Source organism: Pteropus medius, unplaced genomic scaffold (assembly GCF_902729225.1).
Source record: "Pteropus medius unplaced genomic scaffold, Ma_sr-lr_union100, whole genome shotgun sequence".
NCBI classification, from domain to species: Eukaryota; Metazoa; Chordata; class Mammalia; order Chiroptera; family Pteropodidae; genus Pteropus; species Pteropus medius.
Genome location: NW_024350319.1, coordinates 15,820,849 through 15,841,026, shown reverse-complemented (window position 1 = coordinate 15,841,026; position 20,178 = coordinate 15,820,849). Strand labels below are relative to the sequence as shown.

The 20,178-nt window shown below is 35.4% G+C and overlaps 1 protein-coding gene across 1 annotated transcript; it reads left to right on the top strand.

Moving 5' to 3' along the window:
• Positions 1 to 2,271: 2,271 nt before the first annotated feature.
• On the top strand, positions 2,272 to 19,819 carry CTBS (chitobiase). The gene is made up of 7 exons (XM_039838698.1): positions 2,272 to 2,466; positions 5,326 to 5,464; positions 5,973 to 6,181; positions 12,667 to 12,838; positions 14,555 to 14,652; positions 15,041 to 15,202; positions 18,480 to 19,819. The coding sequence occupies exons 1-7, from the start codon at positions 2,287 to 2,289 to the stop codon at positions 18,669 to 18,671; spliced, it is 1,152 nt and encodes a 383-aa protein (XP_039694632.1). The 5' UTR covers positions 2,272 to 2,286; the 3' UTR covers positions 18,672 to 19,819.
• The last annotated feature ends 359 nt before the right edge of the window (positions 19,820 to 20,178 follow it).

Below are 20,178 nucleotides of genomic sequence, written 5' to 3'. Positions count from 1 at the left end.
TCAGCCATAAAAAAGAATGAAATCTTGCTGTCTGTGACAACCTGGTTGAACCTAGAGGGTATTTTGCTAAGTGAAATAAATTAGACGGAGAAAGATAAATACCATACTATTGCACTTATATGTGAAACAAACTCATAAATACAGAGAACCAATTGATAGTTGCCAAATGGGGAAGAAGGGGAAGGGATTAAGTACAAATTGCCAGTTATAAAAATAGTCATGGGAATGTAAAATACAGCATAAGGAATATAGTGAATAACATAGTAATAACTATGTATGGTGTCAGATGGGTACTAGATTTATGGAGTGATCACTTTATAAGTTATATAAATGTCTAGTCACTACGTTGTACACCTGACACTAATATGGTATGTCAACTATAATCGAAAAAAAAATATTTTTAATTTTAAGGAGGAGGAAGCTGCTTATGCAAAGGAACCTTTTCGGCTCACTGTTGTTTTAAAATTTCTCACCTAGACATTTTTTTTCAGTCTTAGAAACTGAGGAAGATAAAGATAGCTGAACTTTAAACTGCTTCTAGAGCTGCTTTCTAGATTTACAGAGATTTGTAAAATAAGGACATTTGCTCTCAATTCTTCAAAGAATTGGGTTGTAACTCAAGTGACATCAAGGTTGATCTACCTCAACTACACCATCCCTAGTTTGCTTCTCACCCTTTGCGTTCCTAGTTTTATTTGGCTTCGGAGAGAAGGCATTTTTTTTTTTTTAAATTCCTATTAGGCTCTGAATCTTCAATTCCAATTTTGCTAAATTTACAATCGTAAATTTATTACATTTAAAAAATCTCATCATCTTTCAAGCTAGAGACAAAACAATTTTTTTGAAGCATCTGCTCAGGAATTTTTTTAGAGCCGTTTTTTGAAGTCATCTTCTTTTAGACGCTTCTGCATATCTATCTAAGCATGCATTCCATTGTCCCTGAGAGATTGGGAATTCTTTCATTTAAGTTGGGGGGTGGGTTGGGGAGGATTTAAAGTAAAGGTTTTCCTGAACGACCATTAGAGTATTAAATTATTTTATATTTATAAGACATCTGAACATCAATGAAAGAGGGAAGCTCGAAACCCACAGAACTCATTACTAGAATCCCAGAGTTGTTGCGTAGATGACAGAGACAAAGGACTCAAGCAGGTACTTGAGGCCCTGGAATTGAAGCACTGGGTTTTTTGATTCTGTGACTTCTGACACCATAAATACTGACCAAGTGTAAATAAATCAGGAGGCTTTGCTAGAATTAAGTGATAAAGTTTTATTCATGAGTCATAAGATTTCCAAATTTGGAAACACTATCAGGTAATACTAAGAGCGTTCTGAAGAACAAAGAAAAGGTGAAAATTCTTATGTAAAAAGTACATTCTTGAGAACTAGTCCTGCGTTCTTAGCTTCTGCTTTAATCTGAGATGGTGATCTTCCAGATGGTGGGTCTGGATAATGAATGTCAGGTGATCTGGATACATAAACATTATTTCCTAAGTTCTTCATAGGGTTATCTATAGGATTTATGCATATGCCCCGGCATTGATGCACAACTAAAAAGTTAAGTTCTCAGACTAGCCAAAATCATCATCATCATCATCATCATCATCTATGATTCATGATTCAGCCATTCTAATTTAAGTAATATTATTTGCTGGTCTATGACAACTCCATTTTATTTCTTTATTCTTTCCTAACTACACTGTTGCGGTTTGGGGCACTTACTTTCCAGTGTCCGAAATTTTGCTGTTGGCATCTACTGGTCCTTGTGGGCTTAGGGTTTTACAGAGAAAGCATATGAGAAAACAGAATTAGGTGACTGTTTTCAAACCGCCATGTTAACAGAGAATGGATATCAGTATCTTAAAAATCTTTTGGCTATTGCAACCATATTGCCCAGTCATCCTTTCCAAGAACCCCTACACCTCCATCTGGGTTCTCCCTCTCCTTTCAAACTCCACAAGGATTATAAGACATAATAAGCCAAAGAGAGTTGCAGTGTGTGTGTGTGTGTGTGTAGGATATAATTAGTACAGATGACATTTACTTTATTGAGTCAAATGGTCAGATGTACCCTGGGGGCACTGGCTCACTGGGGTAAACATTCACCAGGGCCTTTCTCCTATGTCCAGCCTACATATCCCCAATTTTGTCTACTGTCCAGCCCCTCCAGTGACTGAGCAAAAGCACCTTCCAGCGTGCCCCACCCTCCACCCTGTGATAGGCCCCACCCCGCCTGTATCTTCAAGAAAGTCCCTTTCCAGCTGCGTGCCTGGTGACTTTACAAGCATGTCCAGTCAACTGCTTAGACGCCTGTGCCTTCTGGCAAGGCCTCCGCTCAGTGCCCCTGGGATCGCTGTGCTGCTGCTGCCGCAGCTGCTCCTGCTGCTCCCAGTCCCGGCCGCGGCCAACTGCCCGTGCCAGGATCCAGCTCTGTGCCAACCCATCCGCCAGCGCCCGGACTTTGAGGTAAGCACCTCTCGCCTGCCCCTCTGGGTCTGGTTCTCAAGCCCGATGAGAAGTTAGAGTAGGGCCGAGCCCTAAAAAGAGTGATGTGGGTGCCGAAATCAACTTCCACCACTCGCTGAGGGCCTTTCTGTTTACGGATTTCTTCATCTCATAGATGAGGAAACTCGGGCTCAGAGAAGTTGAATAACTCGTCCCACGTCTCACAAGTGCCAGCCTGCAAGAGGCAGGCAAATATTTAAACCCAGAGCTGCTTCCAAACACAAGCTCCTTGCATTACCCCGCTGTGTCTCTGCAGCTCAGTCTGGCCTTACAAGCAAGGAGCTAGGATGAGGAGCTACTGCTCTCTGAGTGGCAAGATCCGCTGGTTTCCAAAAGAATGAGGATTCCGTGAGAAGCAATCTCAGCACCCAGCAGCGCATTGGAGGGCAGGATGTTCTGACAACCTTTGCTTTCCCACACTCACAGCCCTTTCGTTTAGGCACCTCAAAGCCACCCAGAAGGCTGGTAAAAACATGTCTTTCGGTAACTTTTCCTTCTACTCACCTAACAATTTCTAAGGCCTTTAGCAACTTGAAGCAAACCTTTTTGGAGGCAACGTGAAAACCAACTGACGGCAGCAGGAATCCGACATGAGGGAGGTCTAAAGGCTGAGTCCAAAGAGCAATTCTTTTGTAAAGCTAGGGACAATTGCCAGTTCTTAATCTAGCATATTAAGGACAAAGTTTGAGGAAAGGACATTGAAATGCCAATACAACACACGCACTGATTAGGAGACTATATAAAAGAGGTGAAAGTGTTTGTGGAGAACCTGCCTAGTGTGGACACCTAACATCTGCAAGCCTTATTGTAGCACCAATACCTCTAAGTGGCGTAGACCATTTCTGGGGGCATATGGAAAACCAGTTATGCAAAGCAGCAAATTGTGTTCATTTGTATGCTCATGGTAAGTAGTCTATTCCTCTACTGACCTTTCCTATATTTTTCAAACACAAACCAGACTACATAGCTTTTCCCCTTAAATTTTCAATTGGCTCATCCAGTTGTTTTTTGGGATTTCTTTTATATCAAGAGCTCTCAGTATTTCTTTTGAACACATTTGATTTTAATTATCAGTTAAAATAGGGGATAAGGTTTGTGATGGAAATATGAGTCTAAAAACGATGAGCTGTTCAATGTCACATTTTGTAAGTTTTATTATTTCAGTGGGCAGTGCTTAGCAGAAAAAAATGAGTTATGCAAAGTTAATTCTGAAAAATAAAAAAAAGAGATTGAGAAAACTAAGAAATGTCAAGTTTAACTTTTATAGCCAGCTCTCCCCACCACCTTCCCCATCTATTCTACTCACAGTGGCCCAATGATCTATCTCTCCCTCACTGTCTCTCCTTCCCTCCTTCCCTCCCTCTTGCTTTCTTTTCTCTTAATGCAAATCTTAGTTTAGGCTCCACTCCTGCCTGAAATACTCTAATGGCCTCCCATCCATCTCAGGATAAAATACAAAATTCTTGTCTACAAAGCTTTACTTGATTTTGCCACCACCTACCTTACTAGTTTTATCTGATTCTCATACTCACAGGATCTTGTGCTCCAACCAAATTGGGTTCCACAAATTCAGAATTCTCCTGAAGTATTGAAACTTTTTGTCCTTTTTTGTTCTCTCCGCTGAGGGTCTCTTTTTGTCCATAGGTACCCTTCCTCCATTCCATCCAGGTCATTCCCCAGATTTCAGTCCTCTCCTAAAAGTGTGTAGTCCGTGGAAGTTTTCCTGCTCAACTAGGGTAGCAGGTACCCTTTATGTGCTGTCACGGCCCCTGCATTACATTGCAGCTCTTAACACTATTGTCATTAAATAACTAATGGACTTGGTTTCTCTTTTTAACATCTTTGTCACTAATGCCTAGTAATATACTCTGCCTGTGCCTTACTGGAATTCAGTAAGTATTTGCTGAATCAATGACTTAACACTTTATTTGGGATAAAATAAAAATGATCGGTGAGATTTCTGTGCCTCTAGAATTATCTGTGGGGGAAAAATACTTGAGAAACATAACATCAGTTGCTTTAGAACTTGACTTGAGCACTATTCTAAGTCAGGCTCACCAAAAATCACCCACAGAAATGCAAAACCTATGGTTCACCTGCAGCAGCCAGAAACTTGAATGTTATCAACCTCCTCTCTTTCTCTTGCCTTACTCATTCAAATAGTCACAAAATCCTGGCAATTTTGCCTCCTTTGGATCTTCCAGATCTGTTCATTTATCTCCCCTCTCTGATGCTCCACAGCTTCAGCTGAGGTCACCATCATCTCTTGCCCAGATTCTTGCAACAGCTTCCGTATTAGATATTCTGCCTCCAGTTACAGCCTCTCTGGGATCCATTGCCACTTCACTAAAGGAATTTTTCTAAAATGCATACCTGAATGCATACCTAAAATGCAAACGTGTAAATTCTCCTTTAAAATCCTTTCCTTCAGGATGAAATACATTTTCTCAAGAGAGCTTTCAGTGCCTTTATGATTCAGCCCTGCCTACCACTTCCTGCTTCTTCTCTGCTGTTGCAATCCACATTTTAGGCCTCAGCCATGCTCAGCATTAGTTATACAACCACCATGCTCTCTCTGCCTCCAGGCCTCAGCACTTAGCACTATTTGTTTCTGGCCTACCCTTCCGAACTTTCCAGGCTGGCTAATTTCTCCTGCCCCCAATTATATTGGGACGCCCATCCCTGTGTCTTATTCACTCTTATACTCTCTCAAAGTCCACCAGTGCCAGATACATGGTCAGTGTTTAATTAATATTATATTGAGTGGTTTGCATGATATTCTTGGTTTAAGTGATGGTGCTTACCCCTATTGTCTGGCAGGTTTTTGCATTTGATGTTGGTGAAAAAACTTGGAAATCTTATGATTGGTCACAGATTACAACTGTGGCAGTTTTTGGAAAATATGACTCAGAACTTATGTGCTATGCTCATTCAAAAGGAGCCAGAGTAGTGCTAAAAGGTGAGTGACAGTTTTTATCTGATGTGTTCAGACAATTGATACGTTTACTTGCATCATTTGCTATCCAGACTAGCTAGAAACTTCCCTTTGCATGTTCATGTGGTATATTTTTTAGCATACTAAAATTAATCTTGGATACCATTTAATTCATTTCACAGAAACAGATACTGTTAAAAACTTAAATAAACCACTGCATGGTTTTGAGCAAAACATGACTCCTAATTAGCATGAGGACCTTTTAGCTAGTCCTAGTCCACCATTTCTGCTTCTAATTTGAGAATGATTTTACTAATTATTCATAATGGTTATTTTGGAAATGAATGAGTAATGACTTTTATTATTTTGTTACATTATTTCTGCATTTGGAAAACTTAAGTTGGGAGCTTAGTATACCAAAATAATGAGATATTTTAAGTACATTTTGATCTCTTTGGAATGGGTTTGTGAAGTAAATATCAATGAACTCTTAAAAGCATTTTTACACAAAAAGTGTATATTTCTTTCACAGGAGATGTATTCTTAAAGGATATCATTGATCCTACTTTCAGAGCATCCTGGATAGCTCACAAACTTATGGTGGCTAAAACACAATATATGGATGGAATTAATATAGACATAGAGCAAGAAGTTAATTGTTCATCACCTGAATATGATGCATTAACTGCTTTAGTCAAAGAAACTACAGAGTCTTTCCATCGTGAAATTGAGGGATCACAGGTAAAAATTCATTTGATATTTTTTGGAAACCCCTTAATATCTCTATCAAAATGTATTCATGAAGGTATAAGTAATAGAATTTTGGTTTATAGAAATCGAGTAGAAAGAATTTCAACACATATTATCTTTAAAAATTATCTGGAAATTTGAAGGTTGTATTAAAGAAGTTTTACAGAGTTTTAAGGTGTTAGATTTGTTCTTTATGGACATCAAGATACAACATGGATTTCCCATCTTCTTGCCTCACAGGAGGGTTAGCGATATTAGATGGGCAAAAGGGATCAGCAAGAGTCAAGAAAGGACTCCCCAACTCCCAGTTTCTCCCTGAGGAGGAAAGGCTTTAGAATGCACATTTAATGCCCCAACTTTTAAGGCTCCTACATGACCAATGGGCCCCCAAAACATCTACCTCTGAAAGCCAACAGGGTTTGCATTCATGAGTCTTACAGGACTGTAGCAAACAAGGAAGAGGTTCCCAAGGTACCTGAGCACTCAAAATGGATACTCCCCCCCAGGGCTCAGCTCCGCAGATACAGGCAGAAACGCCCATCTCCTACTCTTTTCTTGGAAAAGTCTGACTGTGTATTTCACAAGCTGCTGCCTGAGGGTCTGGCTTCTAATTAGCACACATCTAAGTAGTGACTACAATCTTCCCCAGACCCCAAAAGAGCTAGTGGGCACTTCCCCTGCCTTCTCCCTATGGCTCACTCCAACAGTAAATTCAAGTCACCAGTATGTCCCTGGAAGGAGCATATCCACACACCTAGCACTCCAACTTTTTGGCTGCCATTCAAGTGACGGGCTTCTAAATCACTTAGTTCTGTTAGCCAGCAGGTTTTGCATTTATGGCTCCCCAAGGATTATAGCAAAAAAAGAAGTAGTTTTTAAATGGGGGCAGGATCTCCCAATGTTATACACCTGGGCTCAGCACAGAGGGAACAGGCAAAAACATTTATCTCTCAAGAAGGTGTTTAACTGTATACCTTCTCAGTGGCCTGAGTGTCCAGCTTCTAATTAGCTTGCATCTAGGTACTCACTGTGATTCTCCTCTTTTGGAATCTGGAGAGTCTTGGTACACCAACTATCTGGTGTGCTAAGCACAAAGACAACATTTTGGACAATCATAAAGGTTTGAGTGGGATCCAGGAGCTCAGGCCAGGGTGATTGACAAGTTTCATCTCTTGTACAAGACTAGTCTATCAAGACTAAAAGAGGTGGCTGTTTTGTCTAATGTCCAGAAATCAACACAGAGAGTCAAAGAGAATGAAGAAACAAAGGAATATGTCTCAAATAAAACAACAAGATGAAACACTACAAAAAGACCTTAATGAAGAGAAATAAATGATTTGATAGTGAATTCAAAATAATGGTCATAAAGTGGCTCACTTTGGTCAGGAGAGCAATACCTGAAAAAATGAGAATTTCAACAAAGATATAGAAAATATTAAAAAGTACTCAGCAGAAATCATAGAAATGAAGAAAAACAATAATACAACCGAAAGTTTCAACAGAGGGGTTCAATAGCAGAAGGGGTTCAGCATGTATCAAGCAGAAGAAAGGATCCACAAAGTCAAAGGCAGTGAAATTCATCTAATCAGAGCAGTTAAAAGAAAAAAGAATGAAAAAGAGTGAGGATAGCTTAAGGGACTTAAGAGATACATGAAGAGGACCAGTATATATCTTTTCCCAGAAGGAAAAGAGAGAGAGAAAGGGGCAGAAAGCTTATTCAAAGAAATAAGGCTAGAAGTTCCCAAACCTGAGAAAAGAAATCGACATCCAGATTCAGTAAGACTGGAGAGACCCACATCAAGACACATAATTAAATTGTCAAAAAATAAAGACAAAGATTCTTAAAACAGCAAGTGAAAGGCGACTTATATTATATATAAGGGAACCCCATCCCCACTACCACCATTAGACAATCAGTGGGTTTTTTAGTATAAACTTTGCAAGCCAGAAGGGAGTGGGATGAGATACTCAAAGTGCTAAAAGAAAGAAATGGCCAAGTAAGAATATTCCTACCTGGCAAAGCTGTCCTTCAGAATTGAAGGAGAGAGAGAGTTTTCCAGACAAACAAAAGTAGAAGGTATTCATCACCACCAGACCAGCCTTACAAGAAATATTAAAGGGACTTCTTTGAGCTGAAGTGAAAGATGCTAATTAGTAACATGAAAACATATGAAAGTATGAAACTCATGACTAAGGGTAAATTATAGCTAAATTTATTTATACTATAATATTATGATAGTTGTGGATAAATCACTTATAATTCTACTATAAGATTAAAAGACAAAAGTATTAGGAATAAGTATAACTACAATAATTTGCTACCAGATACACAATTTTAAAAAGATATATAATGAGAGCTAGAGCTTTTGTATGCATTTTAAGTTGTTGTTATCAACTTAAAATAGACTATAAGATTTTTTCAAATTTTAGAATTATTTTTATTGATGCATAATTGACATATAACATTAGTTACGACAATTTAATATTTGTATATGTTGTGAAATGATCACCATAGTAAGTCTAGTTAACATCCATCACTATATATCTATTCACAAAATTTTTTCATATAAGCCCTATAACTACAAGGCAAAAACCTATAACAGAAACACAAAGGATAAAGGGAAAGGATTCAAATATGTCACTACAAGAAATCATCAGATCACACAGGAAGTGAGCAAGAGAGGAGAGGAAAAAAGGAATTACAAAATAGCCAAAAAGCAATTAGTAAAATGGCCTTAGTAAATTGCTGTCAATTACTACTATCACCAATTGCTTTATCAATAATTATTTTAATATGAATAGGTTAATTCTCTAATCAAGAGACACAGAGTGGCTGAATGGATTTAAAAAACAAGATCCAACTATATTTTGCCTATAAGGGAATCACTTCAACTTTAAGGACACATATAGACTAAATTAAAGGGAATGAAAAACAGATTGCATGCAAATGGAAACCAAAGAAAGCAGCTATAGCCATGTTTGTATCAGGCAAATCATTTAAGTCATAAATGATAGACATTTTTGTCTAGACTTTAGACAGAAAATGGTCATTATACAATGATTAAGGGGTCTATTCATCAAGAAGATATGATAATTTTAAATATTTATGCTTGCAACATCAGAGCGCCAAATATATTAAGCAAGGGCTAACATATCTGAAGGATGAAATAGACAGTAATACAATAATAGTAGGGGACTTCAATACTCCACTTACAGCAATGGATATCGATCATGCTGACAGATAAGCAACAGGAAAACATCAGTAAAGAAACTACATGTTAGATCCAGACATTCATAGAACGTTTCATTCAACAGCAGAATACACATTCTTTTCAAGCACACACGCAACATTTTCCAAGATAGAGTGTATGTTAGCCCACAAAATAAGTCTCAGTAAATTTAAGAATATTGAAATCATGTTATCGAGCATCTTTTCTGACCACATTGGTATAAAATTAGAAATTAATTACAAGAAGGAAATCCTGTTATTTGTGACTATGTGGCTGACTGGGAGGGCATTAGGCTCAGTGAAATAATCTAGACAAAGGCAGATACTGTATGATATTACTTATGTATAGAGTCTAAAAAAATTCAAGCTCATAGAAAAGAGAGTAGGTGGTTATCAGGGGTTGGGGAAAATAGGAAGAGGCTGGTAAAGGGTATAAACTTTCTCTTAAAAGATGATGAAGGTCTGAGGATTTAATACATAACATGGCAACTATGGTTTACAATACTGTGTTGTATCATCGAAATATGCTAATAAAGTAGAACTTAAATGTTATCAATAAAAAAAGTAAATATGTGAGGTAATGGATGTGTTAACTCAATGATGAGAATTCTTTCACAATATACACACATCAAATCATCACGTTGTACATTATATATATTATAATTTTAATTGTCAATTATACTTCACTAAGACTAAAGGAAAAACTACGAGGCTAAACAGTGGGTTTTTGAAGACAGAGACCAGCTCCTTAATGTCTAATAAGATGTTTAAAAATTGTTGAAGTTAATGAATGCTACATGCCTTTCAAAGATTTAAAATCATTAAAAACCCACTGTTTAGTAAATAAATATCTATGTAAAATATAAGTAGTATTAACTAGTGACTCTTAACTGATCTCGGGATCTCCTAGGAGTGCTTGTTAAAAGTATCCCCAGTGCTTGATTCAGCAGGTCTGGGATAGAGCCTAGGAACTGTTTTTATCAAGCTGTGCCAGATGATTCTGGTAAGTTGGTTAACATGAATTTGAGGATCATTGGAAAAATAATAAGTGATATAAGGACTGACATCTGTGTGGCTTTATGCAAGTAGAGGTTTGTCAGTATGGAATTCAGCTTTTCAGATAAGTACAATTTCTATGAAGAATAGCAAATATTTGTTATGCAGGCCATCAGACTCCTCTCTTCACATAGTTTGATTTCTAAACCTTTTCCTTCATTCCCTAGATTGCTGTTATTAATAGATTAGAACTGGTGTGTGGGAAATAACCTATTTGCTATTAAGCTACAGTGAAAGGGTAAGGAGGAAGAGACTGAGCACAGATTTTGTAGTAAGAATATCTACTTCCATGTTTGAGGGGCAAGTAGAAAAATTGGGGCTACCATGTCGTTAGGTAAATAAGTGGGAGGCACAGTTGCCAAGATAGGCTAGAGAGTGGAAGATCCAGAATATCAGAATGAAGAGTATGCATTTTATTCTGTAAGTAATGGGTTACATGTGTAGAAAGTGTTTGGGGAAGACTATTTTATAGTAGTACATAAAATAATCGAGGAGAAAGGGAGACCAGTAAGGACTAACCCAATAATATAATAACGGGATTTATAGTTTGGATTGGGATGATGCCCTAACACTCAGCAAATATTAAATAAATATTTACGGAATTAATTAATGAATGAATGAAAAGAAAGGGGCTAAACAATTGTGAGAAGCCACCCAAAGGAAAATGTAAGATTAGTGATGGGGTGAAGGGGAGTCAGAAAATGGCCCAAAGTTTCTTAAACTGGTGACCAGAAAAGAAATGATTAAAAAAGATGATAATTTATGATTATGGATTTGTGGTCAGAGAATTAAAGAGCTAGAAATGCCCTTGGAGAGTTCTTTCTACATCCTCATTTTTACAGGTGGGAATACAGATTCAGATGTTTTAAGTTACATAGACCTAATTATAACAAAGCCAAGACTAGAACCAAAGTGTTGATTTCTTGTCTAAAATACTAATACTGCCTTCTCAAAAATATGAGATTAAGTATGACATGAAATTCAGGTGAAAAGACTCTCAGTGCTCAGGACAGAGGTAAGAACTTACCAAATGGATTTGAAACTTACTGGCTTAGAGGTAATCATTTAGTTTCTCCTTTATGATAGTATATAAAGCTCCCATTTTGTAATAGAAAGCAGTGATAAAATGGGGTCCTAATGTAAAAATTTCACATTATAACCTATTTTGCTAGAGAGCTATTGAGGAAAGCTTATACTTGTAAAGCAGAGCTTCCTTTAGTGCTAATACTCAGAAAATTACAGAGAACTCTGGGAAAGTCCTTACAAGAGTTACAGTAGAATAAACTGGCCAAAGTGTAAAAGTTTTAAAGTATCTCAGTTGTTTGTAATAATTAATCAGTGGTTTTATTGAGAGCCTAATTATGAAAAAAGAAAAAAACTTTTAATGAAGTCTTAGAACATTTGCACACATATAAAATAAGGCTAATTAATGTTTGGTTAAGGCAATAACTATTTTAAAGGGACTTATGCCTTTGGAAGATTGGCTCACCATTCAAAATGAAAGATAACTTATCAGTTAAATTTTATTGGAATATTTCCATAAAATAAGACCATTTAAATGACTTGTTCAACACTTCGAGTTGATTATCTATAAGTGTAGCTATAAACCACCACTATTAACTGTAACGTTGGACTGAACCTAACATATAAGGTAATTGGAAATCAAGGGCTTAATCTTCCAGCACAGGCCAGTTGGCTTGTGCCAAAAAATGACCAACTTAGCCAGCACATATTTTAAAAACTGTCGTATCTAAATTCTTAGCTTCTGCTCTCCAGTTGCTTAGAGGCCCCTTCACACCCTACTGTCATTACACCTGTTTCTTTCAGTTTGAGTTATCAATTCAGTTAGCAGTCTTGCCTCTGAAAACATTTGAGTTTAAAATTCCTCTTCTGCACTGCGCTCTGCTCCTGGTCATTGTATATGTCCAAATGTGACTGGGTCCAAATATATATCCCTTATCCAAACATATGTCTAAAACATTGTCCAAATATATGTCTGGCTCAGTCCATGTAGGAAAAAAGTACATTTCCTAGATTTGTTCCAGTTCTATATGTGTCAAACCCTACATTCACATGTGAAAGCAATTCTGTTTTCTTGGGTAGTATGAAGCAAGAGAATATATATTCATAAAGACATCTGATATAATATACATATTTGATGTTACATAAAATCATGTGTGTTTTTCCTCAGGTAACCTTTGATGTTGCTTGGTCTTCAAAGTGCATAGACAGAAGGTGCTATAATTATACTGGAATTGCAGATGCTTGTGACTTTCTCTTTGTGATGTCTTATGATGAACAAAGTCAGGTCTGGTCAGAATGTATTGCAGCAGCCAATGCTCCCTATAATCAGACATTAGCTGGTAAGAATACATCAAATGATCATTAGTCATTAATCCCATAATCTTAAACATTAAGATATATTTTAGTATTTCTAAGTCATTCATATACCTTTTCCATTTGTAAAGCTTTCTTGAAAAATGAAAAGCATTTAATTTGGAGAGCTTTCAAATTTACAAAAAGTTTTAAAATTTTGGAATTTTCACTTAATTCTAAAAATCTTGTGGGATAGGTATATTGTTGTTAGCCCTTAATTACAGATGAGATGAAGGGTGTTAAGCTCTCCTGATTGCACAGCTATTAAGTTTTATATAATTTGGACTCAGGAAGGTGTTCCAACCTCAGGTCAACACTTTTCTCTCAAAATTACATGAAGAAGATATTTGCTTATCTAGAATTTGACAAAATATTTTTGTTGAAATAACCAATGTTAAATAATTTAAAAGCAAAGACAGTTATGATGTGAGTACTTTCTGTACATGATTATTGGGATTAGTTTTTATCTAATTTGGCATTTATGTTAGTACCCAGGCCATGGTAAAAGTTATGTAATTAGAATTAAGAGTACTTCTGATCTGTCATTCAGATGAAGTGGACTTTGCATTATCCTTTCCAAAGTTTGGACTGGTTTGTATCTCATTAGCCAAGTGAATAAAAAGTTGCTTGCTATCTTTAGGACTCAAGTGAAATCTCTGGGATAGTTGGTATTAAGTATTAACTGGTTAATAATTGTTTGGACAGAATAGTCTGATTGCAAACACTAGTATGTAATTGTAAATTTGAAAAAATAATTTTGTTACAATTAAAAATTATTTAATCCAGTGTTCTCGGACTGTGTTTCAAGGAAGAGATAATTGTGTTCTATCAATAAAAGGTTCATTATTAAATATGTTTAGAAAATGATGCATACTCCACCCTTCACTTGGAATATAATAGTACACAATAACTTTAAAGGCTCTGAAAAGTAGCAAATTTACTTAAGTTATATTCAATATAGTCTTAGAACTTCCCTTGGTGGGAACACACATTTTGCAGCATTGGGCAAGAAGGAGATAAATAGTATCAAGAATTTGTTAAATTTTCTCTGTTTCCTATAACTACAGATTATAGTAAGGAGTATCTTATCCCTGGCTGTAATTCATACTTATAGGGTATTTGTTAAACATGAAAACACTTGTGCTTTCTATAAGAAGTTGTAAGGTCATTCCAGACAGAACGTTTAAGACTTATAGAACTTTTTTGAAACTTTAGAATCCAGAATAGCAAATATTTCTTAGTAATTAATAGACACAATTAGCATGCTTTTATGAAATGTGTCATTCTTCTTAAATTTTGTAATTTTTTGCATCAATTTGATCTTAATTGATTTGAATGTTATTATTATTTAAAAGAAATGATTTAGAAAGTGAGTTGAAATTTACAGTTATTTTTATTTATTTTTTTTTATGGTGACATTGGTTAATGAAATCCAGTAAGTTTCAGGTGTACAATTTAACAAAAAAGTCATATATATATTGCATTGTGTGTTCACCTCCCATAGTTAAGTTTCTTCTGTCACCAGGAATTTACAGTTCTTAAGGAATGATTTTCATAATATCATACTAGAGTAACAGTATATTTTTGCATAAATGAACCTATATTTACAAATTTAGATTCTGAATGGCTGCATACCTTGTGTAAACACATTAGTAGACATACGAAGAGAAAAAAATATGCTTTTTCTATCCCTATTTCATTAGCATATGATGAATACATTGAGATGGGCATTAACCCTAAGAAACTTGTAATGGGTGTTCCCTGGTATGGTTATGACTATACCTGCCTGACTCTAACAGAGGTAAGAACAGCTCATTTCTTACGAAATTTTTTTCTCTTTCTTCTGTAATTTAGAGCTTGTTTTGTTTCACATACATAAACTCTATTTAACATACATAAGTTCTAGTTAGAATTTATAAACCTCTACATATAGAATATGTAAACTTTAGAATTTCTGAAATACAGTTTGAAACTAAGAAGTAGATCTTATTTTTAATTATTTAATCCTATGAACGTTTCTGAATGTTATATATTTTCATTTAATAATGAAATTTAATTTTCATACTATGTGGTCAAGACATCTATTTATAGTATATATTTTATTTTATAATTTTAATTATATTTTCTGATTTAACTCTTAACATATGCTTAGTTGACAATCTGTAATAAGAGCATTTTTGGATTTTTAGGATCATGTTTGTACCATTGCAAAAGTCCCTTTCCGGGGGGCTCCTTGTAGTGATGCTGCAGGACATCAGGTGCCCTATAAAATGATTATGAAGCAAGTAAACAGTTCTATTTCTGGAATCCAGTGGAATAAAGATCAGCAGGCTCCCTATTTTAACTATAAAGTAAGATTTTCACAAGTTATAAATACTTATTCTCTCAGATTTTGTAACTGCATATTTTCGTAATTGCATATTTGATATAGAGAATTTCTATTAGTTTTCTTTTAGGGTACAACATACAAGCTTCTGTTTACATGACTAAACTTCTCTTTGGATCTGTGTTATCAGGAACGTTACTTCCCTGGTGGGCAACTCAAGTGATGCTCACAGTGGAACTGCTCTGCATGGGTAACTGTTACTGTAAATGATGTAATGAAAACGTGCATCTCACAAACAGCATTTCCTGAGTAGTTGATAGTTGTGTATGATGACTGTGGCTTCTAGAAGAGCTCTGGGCTAAAATAGGTTGCTAGCTTTGAAAGCCTCTATCTCTAGATAAAGACTTATATAGAGGCTCTTATATAGAGTGGAATGAGGCTCTTACATAGAGAGGAATGAGGCTTAGAAAAAGAGATGTGCCATCGTGGGCTTTCTAATGGAAAATGGCATCATTTCAGATTTATTTCACAATTCAGTCAAACTATTAGACAAATTATAAGCAATATTAAAGTTAGAGACTGAAAATTATTACAGAGACTTGAAGAAATGGAGTGAATAATTAGCAATTCTGTCAGGCAGTATTTGATAAATAGGAGTTGCCATATCAAAGAGTCAAAGAAAAGGGATAAGATTCATAGTTTACCTTTAGCATAATAAACTTTTACACACCTCAAAAATCTAAGTATAAACCATCTTTGAATTTTATAGTAACCACAGAATGGTGGTACTATAAATGGAGCCCGAACATGATATAATGCAAGTTATTACCAGTAAGCATTTATATTTTTTACTAATGGTCTGGTTCTCTTTTATAAAATGTGAGTGCAAACACACATATTTAACAAATTATAATTGATAAACATCTATACATGCCTGTATGTCAATTATATAGAAAGCTTTACTGCAGAGCTTTCTAAACTTTAGAATCTAATGTACATTCCCATTAAACTAGGGCATACTGTAACCATGTCTTTGGCAAGCAGTATATATAGAACTCTGATCTGGGAACTGTTAATATTACACACACACACACACACACACACACACACAAATACACATATACCACTACCATGGCCAAAAATATTTGAAAAACAATGCATACTGTATGTCCCTCTTGGAGATTTATAATGTACAACATTATATTAAAGGAATTGGGAACTACTGCAGTACATAAGCTGTTTAACTGTTTAACACAAGAGCCTGTTTCTCAGAGGTCTTAGAAACATGTAGGAGGAAGAGTGTTTTCATGGATATCAGTTTGGTAATGAGTATATGTAACCAATTACACATAATTTAGAAATGTGTAATACAGAATAACAGTTTACACTGTGATGTAGTGCTTTTTGAATCCCTGACTTACATTTTCTTTAATTAATAAGATGACACATTCTTGAAGGCACAAGTCACCAAATCCTAGGGCCACAGACCAGTACAGGTCAGTGGCCTGTTAGGAACTGGGCCACACAGCAGAAGGTGAGCAGCAAGTAGGCAAGCAAGGGAACCTTTATTTTATTTGCGGCTGCTCCCCAGTGCTAGCATCACCACCTCGGCTCCAGATCATCGGGCATTAGATTCTCATAGGAGCACTGGTCTCTGGTGACCAAAAGGTTGGGGACTGCTGCTTTAAGGTCTTAGAATTCATGAAATATTTCAATGAGCCTTGAAGCCTATTGATTCCGTGGTACTTTAGACGGCAATCTAGTTATAACCCTTTGTTCCTCTTTTTATTCACTGTAAAATTCTTAGAAACCAAGATGAAGTTTTGGGTGTGATTGAAGAGAATTTCTTATGCTGTCTCAGCAATAGCTTCATCTCGTACCTGATATTCTTGAAAGTATTTATGCCTTCATCATGTATATGCCAACCTAACATATATACAGTTTTTCATCCTTTGATCCTTCACTATTTTGAGGCATCTGGAATTTCTTAACAGTATCAGAAAGCTCAAAGTACTAGCTAATAAAATGACAAAACTGAAAAGCATATGCATTTGGGTTTGCTCCTAAATCTTCAAAAATAAATATTGTTATTTTATATTTATATACAGGTTCTTCAAGTTACCTTCAAATAGTGAATCACAATGTTACTGGGGCATGCCTGGCTTTTTTGAGTTCTAAATATTTTAAAGAATGGAATGTATGATATGCTTGTATATAATAAGTCTATTATAGTTAAATATGCCACAGTTTATCCATTTACCAAGTGACTACTGTCCTTCAAATTAGCCATTTTAGGAGACTATTCTAATTCCAGCAGTGCTACCATCCAAAAAAAAAAAAATGTTACTGGCATTTGTTGAGAACTGCCTTTAAAAAGTTTCCCAGATTTCTATAAACATGAATAAATTATTTTTAGTTATAGGTCATTCTATTTTTTATCTCCTACTTTTCCCCCCTTTCCTCTACCCATTTGCCTAGGTCTGCTCCTTTCTTCTTTCCTTTATCCTTTATCCAATAGCTTATTTACCTTGTAAGAGAGACTGTTATTACTAGAGAGTGGCAAGGTGTTGCTGGGAGAAGGACCTTACAGGGTGGAAGGACCATTTTCTAGTTCACAGTTCTTATCAGCTGTGTGCATAAGGCACCCATGGAGTCCAGATCAGACAGGCTCTTAGAATCAATTCTGTAAGACCTAGAAAAGAGTTTTCCTCATCTATTGCTGTTACCTTTTGACTGACTGACTCTTATAAACAAAGCACGTGCTGAGCTCCCAACCAAGCACTTTTCCAGGCACCGTAGAGAACACAAAAAAGCGTCTAAGCTGGTGTCAGAGGACCAGAGCAGTGATCCTCCTTAACCCTGGCTGAATATCAGAATTACCTAATGGAACGTAAAATGCAAAACAAACAAGTATATGTCCAAGCACCAGCCCTGGAAGGTTCTGATTCAATAGGTTTCATGTGGTCTGGGTCCCAGACACCTATCTTTTTAAAAGCTCCACAAGTGACTCAGATGTACTTCTTGGATGATAATCATCAGGTCAGAGCAAGGAAGGAATCTTAGGGCATGAGAAGGATCTTACATGGAATATATTAGGAGGCTCATTTGTGTAATTTTTGCTGTTGTAAAAGTGCCACAAGCAGTGATGTCTGGAAAGTATCAATATAGAACCATGGAATCGTAGAGCTGCAAAGTATTGTTCCCTCCAATTTGTATTATTTCACTGTATCCTTTTTGAATCTTTGTTTTCCTTCTTCTTGTATTGAATACTTAAAAATTTTCCATTTTTACTTATTTTATAGGATTCTACTGGCCGTTTTCATCAAGTGTGGTATGATAACCCGCAGAGCATTTCTTTAAAGGCAGCATTTATACAAACCCGTGGCTTACGAGGCATTGGCATGTGGAATGCAAACTGTCTTGACTACTCTGGAGACACTGTAGCCAAACAGCAAACTGAAGAAATGTGGAAAGCATTAAAACCAAAGCTGTGACAGACATGAACATCCACTGTCAAACTATTAAGATTTAGAAAATGATGTGTATAAATAGATGTAGTTTCTTGAAGAGGTAAAAAATGTATACATTGTTTGTCATGTTGCTATACGTTTTACTTATTACTATAATCAAAAACATAAAAAATAAAGAGATGTTTTGATTGTTGAATTTGAAAGATACATATATATTGATATCTTCAGTGTCCAGAAATATAAAGATAAGAAACAAATCACTTACTTTCTTAAATATTCCTTTATAAGATGTTTTAATACTATAATTAGGAACAATTGCTTTCAAAATTTAATTAGGCTAATTTTTCCCCATGATATTAAAATATATGCTTACAAATCGATTCTAATTTTTAAAATATATATAATTCGAAGTAGAAATTGTTTATTGCTTAGAATAAATTTTTATAAACCTTGTCTTTGAGAAGCAGTTTGCTCTGTACTTTTTTGTTTTTTAGTAAATCTAAATTTAAAATCTGCGATTTATTCTCCTCTTTAGGTCCATCAAACTACTGGAAATAATTTTCCTGCTCCAGGACTCCATGTAGTCTTATGTTCTCTGAGGCATTTGAATTAAACTCAAACCTCCAGAGGAAAAAAATATAAAGTATTAAAATACTCACAAAATCAAGAAGATACTTTAGTAATATTTTGAATTAGTATGTTAGACCCATGTAATATTTTCCAAATAAATTTTTTATGTGGTTATATCTGATATTTTACAATAGGAAAAACTTGCTGTTGAAACTGAATCTATCCTTTGTCATTTACCCCTCCAATTATTAATATCCCTTCACTATGGATATCTATACTTTATTTCTTGGCTAGTTTTCTTTTCAGTGGTCAATTTTTTCTTTTTCTATATCTTCATTTTACTTTTAATTATTAAAAGACATTGGTTTTTCAAGTTGTTTCTCTTTCTAAAGAGAAATTTTGTACAAAGAACTTTTCTAAATGTACAGAGGTCTTTGTTCTCTTTCTCAAGTCAATTAAGAACACTGTGTTGCACTTCTTAGTTCCTATAAATACTTAAATTAAAAGTTGGCACCCTGGAACTCTGAATTTACATAAATATTGCTTTCCCTATACATTTATTCTCTCCAAATGGAAATAAATGATGATTTGATTATGTGTTATGAGAATATTTCATTTCCTACTTGCGTAATTATTTATGGCAGCGTAAAATCAACCATTTTCCATATTATTTGCTTCATTTCTAATATCTTGTATTTCTAAAATAAATTACTAAAAATAAATTACTAATAAATTCTTAGACACTAATCTCTATAATAGCTGTGTATGCATGTTCAATATCTCTATTCTTTTATATTTCCAGACTGCTTTTAATTAAAATTAATGAATTAAACAGTCTATTTATATGTGAATATGTTCATATTTACTAAACTACATGATTTTTTAATAGTTGCTTTACAGTCATATTAGCAATTAAATTTTAAGACTTTAAAAATGAAAAGTATAAAATATAGTACAGTTA

Excerpts from the sequence above, each read along its gene's own strand:
- CTBS (XM_039838698.1), top strand. The coding sequence starts at position 2,287 with ATGTCCAGTCAACTGCTTAGACGCCTGTGCCTTCTGGCAAGGCCTCCG. Across the intron at positions 5,465-5,972 it reads AGCCAGAGTAGTGCTAAAAG|GAGATGTATTCTTAAAGGAT; the intron begins GTGAGTGACAGT and ends TTTCTTTCACAG. Across the intron at positions 15,203-18,479 it reads CTCCCTATTTTAACTATAAA|GATTCTACTGGCCGTTTTCA; the intron begins GTAAGATTTTCA and ends CTTATTTTATAG.